This window comes from Aquila chrysaetos, chromosome 25 (assembly GCF_900496995.4).
Source record: "Aquila chrysaetos chrysaetos chromosome 25, bAquChr1.4, whole genome shotgun sequence".
NCBI classification, from domain to species: Eukaryota; Metazoa; Chordata; class Aves; order Accipitriformes; family Accipitridae; genus Aquila; species Aquila chrysaetos.
Window position 1 is genome coordinate 13,464,034 of NC_044028.1, and position 10,534 is coordinate 13,474,567.

General features: G+C 46.4%; 1 protein-coding gene across 1 annotated transcript; it reads left to right on the plus strand.

Annotated features, from left to right (window-relative positions):
• The first annotated feature begins 426 nt into the window (after window positions 1-426).
• LOC115335976 lies at window positions 427-6,285 on the plus strand. The gene is made up of 3 exons (XM_030002378.2): window positions 427-456; window positions 1,225-1,616; window positions 5,777-6,285. Exons 1-3 carry the CDS (start codon window positions 427-429, stop codon window positions 6,255-6,257), a joined length of 903 nt encoding a protein of 300 aa, XP_029858238.1. The 3' UTR covers window positions 6,258-6,285.
• Window positions 6,286-10,534: the final 4,249 nt, after the last annotated feature.

The following is a 10,534-nucleotide window of genomic DNA, read 5'->3' on the forward strand; positions in this document are numbered from 1 at the left end:
AGGAACTTGAAATTCAGAAGATTTCGACCAGCTGTATTTCTTATCTGATGTCCTTTCACAACACTACTGTGCCGTTGTCAGAAATGTATAATCACATCTTGAGAAAAAAAAACCTTATTGCCTGATTCTGTGTAACTATATTAAAATATTAGACATTACCTTGGCACACTGATGATTGTTTTTTTCCCCTTTAAAAGCCGGAGAAAGGATAAAGTGAACATTGGACTATTTTCTCCTTCTATTGTTTATAATAGTGACTGACCTTTCTTTGGAATGAGAGATCTAAAAATGGCATTCATTGCTGGTGACAGGATGGTGCTTGAGATGCAGGCTCTAACCCAATCAGTTACTCAGACGTAGGAGTAAGCTATTTCTATTGAACAGTAAGATGGATTAAATGCAGAGTGGCATTAAAGGGGGAGAGTAATGCCGAAGCATCGCCGTTGTTTCTTGAATGTAATTTTAAGTAAATGACCTTAAACTGCTCACACACTTGAAAATAAATCTCTGTTCTGCTTGAGTAGTGTTTCCACAGTGCTTGTTATTTGCAAGCAAATATGAATGAGACAGATCCTGAATTTTCATTTCTTTTTTCTATTTTCTGTCAAGCTAGCAATTCTTTAAAAAAACAAGTCAAAAGTTACAATGAAGACTTTTTTAGGAGGAAGATATAAACAACCTGCCATGAAGCAGCGGTAGGTATGCCAATGCTGCCAGGCCCGGAGAAGGCGCTGGCACGGGGGTTGCAGGATGCCGGAGCCAGCTGCTCCCTGGGCAGCACGCCCCCTTCCCTGGGTCGTGACCGCAGAAGCAGTTGTGACACTTGGTGTGGGCACGACCACAAGCTGTGTTTGTTCTCCTCCTTTGGGCTGCAGTAGTGACCGTACCTGGCAGGGGCCCCAAAACTGCAGCAAACCTGTGATTTACACACCTTACTTCCCCTTTTCTGCTCCTTAACTCTCCTTTCCACTGCTTTTGTATCTCCTTTCTTCCATCCTAATTTCTTTCCAAATGACCCCAAATTATATTTTCTCTAGTAGTCCGCGTCCTGCTACGCCTGTACCCGAATCAGGTATTTCCCACAGTGTCCCCTAGGGAACCTCCGCCTAACGCAGCATCACTGATAGGGACAGCCGCGTGCCGTGCCCTTGCAAGGTCATGCAGCCCGAGAAGTCCCCAGTGCTCCCCTCAGCTTTCTGTGCGCTTTGGCCATCTCTCACGTAGCTCCCCCTAAACCACCCGCGAAGTCCAGACATCCCTCCCCGGACCTTTCATCGCTCCTCACGCTTGCCTGTCACGTCGGGGGATTCATCCCCTTGGGTGCAGTGGTTTCCCCCGTCCCGCTTCACCCACCAAGCCGGCCCCCGGCCCCCGCGCCTGCCTGCTACCCCAGCGTGTGCTTTCTCGGGAAACGCTTTGGAGGGACAAAGGCTCTGCGAAGCTGGGAGGTGCGCAAGAAGATGGGATGACCGGTGGCGTTCAGGTGGTGCGGTTTCACCCGGCCCAGAGCAGAAGACCACGACCTTCACCCTCGAGGTGGAAGGAGGTGACGAGAAATCCCGACACGGTGGGATCCGTGCTGGCGGAAAGAGGCACTTCTGCAAACTTACAAGGAGGTAATTTATTTTCCTTGCACGTGTGACAGTTCTTACCCGTCCAGAAAGTGAGGGGGAGTGAGGAGAAATGCCGGACCACCGGGCCGTCGCAGCGCCCTGCCCTCAGCCCACTTCTGGGGAGGTGCGAGAATATCGGCTACCGCCCAAGCAGCCCAGAGCGCCGCCGTGGCCCCTCACGGTCACCTCTCCCGGCTGAGGCTGATCTGGCATCAGGGGCTGGGAAACGGCTCGGCAGCCGCTGGCTTTGATGAGCCGGCCGCGCACAGAGCTCCTGAGCAGCGGGAGCGAGCGGCTGGCCGGGAGCCCGTCCCAGGCTGACGGCAAGCTGTGCAGCCTTCAAAGCCGAGTGATGCGCCGGCCATTAAATTATTCTTTTCGATTCTGAACGCGGACAATGCACAGTGATAAGAGCATCACGGACGTTTGGCAGCAACTCAGAAAGGCACTTAAGCATATGCTCAATGTTAAGCGTATCGACAATCACGCTTCTCCCCAGGAAAGCGCATTCAGAAGAGCTTTGCCAGGGCTAGGGCTTAGAGGTCCATCAGACGGCAGTAGTCCCAGACAGGATCGTCAAAAGATCCTCTGAATGCATTCTCCTCAGTATTGGGGTTTTTAGGTAAAACTATGAGGGGAAAAAAAAAAGCATCTGTGGAAAAATGAACTATACATACAGAAGCAGGGCAGTGAATATATTTTGATGAATTTGGGGACTCCAGTTTCCTTCCTAAAAAAAAAAAACCAAAGGGGAGAGTGGGAGGGAACTGAACTAGATGCCCAGGCGAGGAAGTATTCAGCGAATAGCTTCAGTGGGAATAGTAGTCGTTCATACTTCCGGAAATGTGTAAGAAATGCTCCATTTATGTATTTTCAAAGTGAATTATTTAAATTTTTCAAATTATTAAGCATAAAATACCTTGAAATTTACCTAAATGATAACAAGATGGTTAAAAAGAACTAAATACTGTGAAAGTGGACTAAAATATTCCATTCAGGTTGAATGAAAACATTAGTTAAGTCTGTTTTAGAAACATGTATAGTCCACTGAAACAAAATCCATTATTCGCACCATTTCAGTGGAAGATACCATCAAGTTAAATTAATATTACATGTACCAATTTGTATTTTTTTACTTTTCTACAGCATATTTAAATTATTAAGTCAATGGATAGGGTATAAGTACCTTAAAGAGAACAGAAGATGACGTCTATATCCCTTTCCTGCTGACGGTGTTAGCATAACCATTTCAATAGGTTTTTAGCCCTCCCTGGGGAACCTCAGCTCTGCCACTACTAACCCATGGCAGGCTGACGGAGCTGGGTTAGTCTGAGCGGTTTGTTCTGGCAGAGGTGGGTTTTGGTGCACTGGTAGGGGCTGTAATGCAGTGGCACAGGGCAGAGAGCGCAGGGTGGAGCCCCTGTCCCCATCCATGTCCCCATTGGCATCTATTTTATTTGTAAGAAATGTAGAGGTGTTGCTTTCTTTGGAAGCCACGGGGTGATGTCAGACTTTCTGGGGGAAAATTTTATGTAACGAGAAGAGGTTGAGGTTGAGGGGTGCTTTCAGCAGCAGGCGGAGGAGAACAGCAGTGAAATCAGTGAGAGTGGCTGAATCAGAAAGGGATCCTGGTTTCACCTCCTCCTTGCCCCCCCTGTCTGTAATAAGGTTTTACACAATCCAGGGAAGATGGAGACTTGCATTGCTTAAGGAACCATTTAAGCTTTTCTGCCTTTAATTTTGAGAAAGGTGGTGGCTGTGCATCCCCAAAGCTATTTCTTCTGGAAGAACAGTTTCGCCAATCTGAAGTACCTGCTCTGGGTGATGCTGCTGCATACCCGTAATGAACAGCGTCTGAGGACGTGCGTATCTGATCTCCTGAAAAAAGACAGACTTATGTTCTTGAGCATGTGGTTAGCCCTAAGCTCAGCAATGAATTGAACCTTAAAAACCTTTTGTTCATGAGAAAGAAATCATTAAATCACTTTTATGACTGCACATCCCTAGCACGTCAGCCTCTATTCACAATACACTTACAAAGCTATTTATTTTATAATGCTGCGTTATTGCTGTTCTCCACCTCCACACAATGCAGGATGCCGAGGGAAGGCAACTCTGAAAGGGACCTTTGGCAACGACCGTCGCTCCTGAGTGATATTCTTGCTACTCAGCACAAAGCCTTAATGCGTTTGCAGTCCATCAAGGGCTACCTGTCATTCCTCCTGTCTCCTCCCACATGTTTGAACTCTTCTATATTGTGTTCGTGTCAATTAAATTCAGAAAATTGTGTTCAAACGACATTAAGGTTTTGACACAAAGTTTCAAAAGCAGCCACTAAGCAAGGTAGAGCCAAGAGCTGATATTTCATCACTTTCCACCCACCACAGCTATGAAAGAGTTGGTTGTAACCGAGAGAGAAAATGCTGACTTTCCTTACAATTTTTCCAACAGTGATGTGCAGTTCTCCAACCAGAATGTGTAATTCTGCTTAATAAACAGGACTGATTAGGGGTGTATTTTTTAGCAAAATAGTGCGCCCATGGCTCTCCGGGCCATCACAAAGCGTTAGACTCAACAGAAGAGTTATCAGTACATCAAAATCATTTGCTCTGTCAAAGAGGAAAAAATTCTACACATTAAAACTATACTGATCAGGCAATCCTTAAGAATGACCCCAGAGAAATGGGGAGGCTTTCAGCTCCCCTCCCAGCCTTCAGGGAAGGCATCCTAACCCCAGAGCAGATCCACGAAATCTCAGTGGTTTCTGCTCCGGTTGCCTTTGCCAGAAGAAGTACGCACACTGGTTTTACAGGGCAGCCGAGCGAGCCGAGCAGAGAGCAGTCGCCGTTCAAAACATACCTGTGGAGGACAGTGACGGGTATCCCCATGGGCTTTATTTCACAGAGGACAATAAGAGTTGATGCTGTCTCCAGGTGATCTTCTTGGTGATCTCGTCTGCTTAGACCAAGCAGATCTGCTGCTCCTGTTTCTTCTTTGAGAGGGGTTTCCAAGCGAGGGGCTGATCCTGTGCACAACTTGGTGTCTGCTGGGTATCGTCACCGACATTTGTTTCTTTTCACATTTGCAGCTAATCAGAATTTTATACAGACCCTGAGCTTATAAGGGCCCTTTTTATAATTCCAAAGTTTATATTTTTTTTTTCTCCAAGAAACAAGGCAGAAAATGTGATGTTACGGCATTTGCAATTTTGTCATAGTAGGAATTTTTATTTTGCTGGTTGGCAGATATCAATACTTACTAACAGCATCGTGATACATTCAAATAGATTACTTTAACTGCTTCTATTTATCTTCTAGTTATCTTTGTTTTGGGGGTTTTTTTTGCACTACCATTACAGGAATCAGTCACAGACCCTCAATGTTTATTTCAAGATGAATTACAATGTTATTCTTTGGAGAATTTTCTACTTTCCTCTCATGTCAGCTGTAGCGCCTGTTCCCATTGCTGAAAGGAGGAAAGCTGTGCTGTGAAAATGTTGGACTGAGTTAGTCATTCAAATTGACTTTGAATTTCAAACTTAGACCCTCACATTTTCAAAATTTGTCTCAAAAATATGCTTTAAAACAGATTTTTTCTTACTTTCAAACATCAGTGGGTTTTTTAGATGTATTTCTTTATCAAAATCCAGTATAAGTTTGTAGTACATCATTACTAACAGGCAAATAAATAATATGAAATTATCATATATAAAGAATGAAATACATTTGAAAATGAAATTACAATATTTTGAAAGGGCAGCTCCTGCAATAAAAATCTGAATATTCTGAGTGTATTACATGCAGAAACTTTCATTTCAATGCTTTTCACTTTGTAGGACTTTTCCCATTGCAAATTCTTTAGCAAAAAAAAAAAAAAAAAAGAAAAGAAAAAGAATTAAAATAGCAACTACCAGTAGAAAATTCTTTCAACAAAGATATTCAGCTGACCTGAATTTTTAGTTTATAATTTCAGATGGGTGTTGTGTTTGTTTGCCTTTAAAGCCATTTTTTTCCCCAGTGAAGTTCCCCACACAATGGTATGTCAGGGAAATGATCCTCATAAAAAGACCTTAAATGTCAGATACCCCCTCACCCCCAAAGAAACCAAAAGAAATGAAGCTGCGGACTAATGAATATGAACTGTCTCGTCTTTTCCCCTTGCAGTTTCAAGAGCTGCCACGCAAGTAAGAATGGTTCCTCTACATGTTACACGGAAGACAGGTTCCTTTACATGTTTCACGAGGTGTCTAAGCCAAGAAAGACCATTTGTGCTCTTCACAGCGTCGGGATGGGAAGGGTCCGTACGAAGCTGGACCGCAGAGTGGGTCCCCTCTGTTCCCCCGCTGTCCCAGCCCTGCCTGTCCCATCTCGGATGAACAAGGGTGTTGTGTGGTGCTGCATGAGGATGGCTCAGGTAAGCAGCTGTAATGGTCCCTCCATTACCAGGAGGAATAGCTCAGTGGGAGAAAAAGAAAACGGACTGCCAAAGAAAGGAGCTTTGAAGCCGGGAATGCTTTTGCTGCGTGTTGCTCCATGGCGTGACAGCCAGGCAGGAGGGGAGCTAGCACGAAAAATGCCCATTAAGGAATCAAAAGAGTGTACGGCTCCTCGCTGCTTTGATCCTGTCTTCAAAGACACCCCGTGAGCCTCCTCTTCTTCTGCGAGGCAAAGCCGGTGCAGAGCGTCGCCTGGCACGTACGGGCATGGCTGGGGCTGCGGGACGGGGCAGGACTCCAAGTGGGGAGAGGAAGGGCTCCAGCAGCTGCCCGTGGGGGGGTCCCTTGCAGACCCCAGCCCACTTACAAGATCAATGCTGGCTTTTTTTGGCTCCAAACACAGAGCCAAAGCCATACAGTTTATGAATTTGGTCCTAAGCCCATGGAATTGCACAGAAGAAGGTCTGGACGGAGATTATTGGGGCTACCCCTTTGCTCCAAGGTTGGTGTTGCTTCACCTCAGCCTTCAAGGCCACCACACGTTCACGGTTGCAGTTGCTGAGTGCAATCAGGACACCAGCTTTTCCTCCAGCTGCTGGCAGGGTCTCGCTGCAGCCTCGGGAGGCCATTTCAACTTGCTTACAGCTCCTGCCCATGGCACAAGTGGGTTTGGGTGACATAGGGGTGACTTGTCCTCTTTGCTGCAGGTACCACGCAGGGCGGCATGGCCAGCACAGCTTGACCGCGGTCCAGTGAACAACAGCGTCTCTGCTGAGGGAGACGGGACAGCTGGAGCTGTGGACGAACCCACCTCTCGAGGTGAACGGAGAGTTGTTGTCCAGGCTAATTCTGTCCTTCTGCTGACAGAGATGCCTGTAGCATCCAAAAGGCTGAGAGGATGCATTGATGGACGCTCAGCCACCCAGCAAAGCTCACAGGGGTGTCGACTCTTTCATACCTCTGACCTGAACCACATTGAACTGAAATTTCCACATGCCACCCTTGTCAGCCACTCAGTTCGAAACAGTAGAAGGTAATGTCAGGCTGAGCCAACCTGCAGCAGCTGGGGTCAGCGGCGTCCGGGGGACGGTTCCTTTGTGCCATCCCTGGACCGGTCCCACAGCAGCGGCATCAGGATGCTCTGTGGCTGCCTGGGGACATGCTGTTCCTGGACACATACTTGTCTTGCCAAAAATGTTTACTGAGAGAGCCTGGGTGGCCATTTTACCCAGACTGCTGGAAGCAGGTTGGCATGATGTACTTCAGCACTGCCTTGTTCTCAGAACTCTGCGAGAAATGACAAAGCACAGCCCAAATATATTCCCTTAACTTCCTTTCAAGCCATTTTCAAGGTCTTTGAAATATTACAGTTTTACTGGTACCACCTTAATGCAATGAAGTTTTCAAGAAAAAAAGGTCACAGTGCTTGAAAAGCTCTGGGTTTTAATACGACGAGGTATTTCCACAGTGCTTCTGTCACTGGCAGCACAAGGAGTGCACACAGTTACAGAAGCCCTCCAAAGTCATGCTAATAGGCTCGTGGATGTGAGTGCACTTCATCCGCCTCAGCCATACAGGAAAAATGCTGCCTTTCAATCTCACAAAATAGTCTATAATAAGATAAAAGATCTCAGGATATTATGGACAAAATTCTCACACCGGAAAAAATGTTAATGGTTTCTGCGAGGACCATTCATCAGCCAGCTGCACTGCAGTATGGGCTGGGGGCACACAGGTAGAACACATGCTACTTCACCACCGGTTGTTTTTTAATACGAACATAAATGCAGAAACATCTCAGGAGAGTTATAAAGATGAGTCTTAGCTGTTTGCCTTTGAACGATGAGAAAACCTGAGTCAGCCGACAGAGTGCTTGTAATCGTCACGCCGGTGTCTGGTGGTGCATCGTCAGTGGCAGGGGTCTTGCCCTGGTCCCGTAACAGCGTCCTCAGGCTCTGCGTTCCCTGGTGGGAACGGCACCCAGGCTCTGGGTGCGGTGGGCTGGTGGGGTGAGGACATGCCGCCGTGTCCTGCCGGGCTGCGCCGGGGAGCCAGCCCGGCGCCGGGTCAGTAGAGGTAGGTATGTGCACTGGGGAGCCTTATATACTCTGCCTGAGAAGGTATTTATTTTACTTGTTGGGTTTTCCGAGCAGAACTGTATTTAGACACCTACCTGCAGCCCTTTTACTGGAAACTTACCCTTGTGCTAACCTGGACACCAGTCACTGCATACGTCAGGTGGGGGAATAGAAATAACCCCCTTACCCTATATGTCCAGCCAGAAAACATCAACCATCAGTGCTGTTTAAAGCTGGAATATCAAATATCTTTATTAACTAGTTGGAGACATGTGAAGGTTAAAAACTGACTGCAGAAAGTGCTCGAGACATTTGTATTCAGCATATATGTGTACACGCACACACACGCACACAGTACTCGGTGAACATCGTTAAGGAGCTCCAAGACAACGAGGCTAAATTTAAAGTGTTCATGGCTTATTGATACACTGTTTTGGGCTTTATTGTAACTTTCTTTATATTTTTCCCTGACTGGCTGTGTCTCCTTACAGTCCATACACAGATTTGACCTGAGCTGGCACCAATGAAAGCCTGTGAGAGCAGACATTAGTCTTTTACAGTTAATAAATATTCTCATTCTCTACAGACTGTTGCGAAGGCACTGATTCATGTCTTTTGAATAAAACATGTCACTACTCAGATCATGGGTAATTACAACTATCATTGTCGTCATACAAATGCTCTTGTAGGGCAGTTCATGTATTGTAAAGGATAGCAGAGTTATATCAGGCTCAGCATCGATGTCAATACTTTCTCTGCAATTATAAAGCATATCAAATATTAAAATGCAATTAGACTTATTACAAATTTTTAGAAGTTTAAGAATGGCTTTCCACTTTCAGTCAGACATGCTTTCGAAAACAAAGAATTGTGTGAGGATGGGAAACTTTAGTCACAAATTTGGATTTTAGCAAATATTTTCTCAGTGATAGAAATCATGTCTTTATCTATATTTAAGGAAAAAAAACCACCTAGAGGTTTCACAAGACTCTGCAAACATTCTGCCACTGCTATTTAATCAAAAAGGAATTATTTCGAAAGGAAGAAGTTCAATGTGTGGCATATAACAGAGTTATGGTTTTCTGGCTCCCTCCCTGAAAACACTCACAAGGCCAACGGTGGCAAATGCAAAAATTAAAGCTGGAACCAGTACTTTCACAACAAAACTGCTAAAAAGGGAGAACCTTCCTACACTGCCTTCCCTTGAAAAAGTAAATAACTGATTGCCAGCTATTTGTTAGTGAGAGAGCTTGTCTTCCCATCGCCTGGCTAGGCAGAAGGCCTGGCCAAGATCCAAATTAAATAATCGCACTGCAGCATCCTTGGCTTCCCTGAGCATGGCATTGGCTGCTGAGTGAAAGGCTGAGGGAATATGGGCCTCCATCCTGCACTCTGAGGAGCCAAGTGGAGAGCGAGGGTCGAAAGCCGGAGGGACTACAGATTCAAAGGTATGTACTCCTGTAAGCGCTCGGACAGCCCTCCTGAGACCTGGCTTTGGCATCCTGATGTTGTCCACATCACTGGAAAAAAAACAGCAAAATAAATGACTTTCAGCTGCTGGCTGCAGACACATCTCTCCCTGCTGCAGGGACCAGAGGGTGATTTTGGCATCCCAGCGGGGACTTTAAAGTCAGGCAGGATAAATCCACGTCTGGCTGTGTTTGAGGATGCGGGTCCGATGCCTGATGCGCGGCGGCATCGCACGCAAGGCTGCGTCCGCCCCGGGGTGGCTGCTGGCCATCTGCGCTGGGTGGCCGCTGGCAGGGTGGCCCGGGGCACGCGGGGCTCTCTCCCAGCCTGGCATGGCAGGACCGTGCCTGCAGCTGTGTCTGAGGCTGCTTCTCACTGATCTCGAGAGATGAGGGAATCAACCGGTCTGAGAAACTCGGCCCTGGGACTGTCTGCATTTTCTTGCATTTTCATACTTCATGAAACCGAAACTCCATCCTGAGGTGATTCCCATATACGAGTGAGCGAAGATCCAAGCCGAAGGAGACATCAAATGCTGTGTGAGCCGGAAACCAAGTTACTGCAGTCAGCTATGGAAGAAGACGACCTTCACTGCCTATGCCGTTACGGCACTATTGAGTTTCTATTGCTCTATTGTATTTTTTTCCCCCAGCCAAGGAACAGAAATAGGCGGAACCCGATTCCTCACACTTTTACAAAGAATCACAGACCTGCACCGCACGGTTTTCAGCAGCTACATGGGAAGGGTGGGCTAAAGGTATGATATGCATCATCTGAAGTTCATTGCAAGTCTATCCAACATGTAGTGGCAGCTTTCATTACGTTTTGCCGTGAAGAAGCTTCACAGGAGACAGGAAAAGAAAGTGGGAAAATTATGAAGTTTGACAGTGATTAAAAGCATTATCTAACCCCTTCCTTTGGTACTAAAGAGCCATTAA

Coding starts and splice junctions, on each gene's coding strand:
- LOC115335976 (XM_030002378.2), top strand. CDS start 427: ATGCCGAAGCATCGCCGTTGTTTCTTGAAT. Junction 457..1,224: donor ATCGCCGTTGTTTCTTGAAT/GTAATTTTAAGT, acceptor TCTCTCACGTAG/CTCCCCCTAAACCACCCGCG. Junction 1,617..5,776: donor TTCTGCAAACTTACAAGGAG/GTAATTTATTTT, acceptor TTCCCCTTGCAG/TTTCAAGAGCTGCCACGCAA.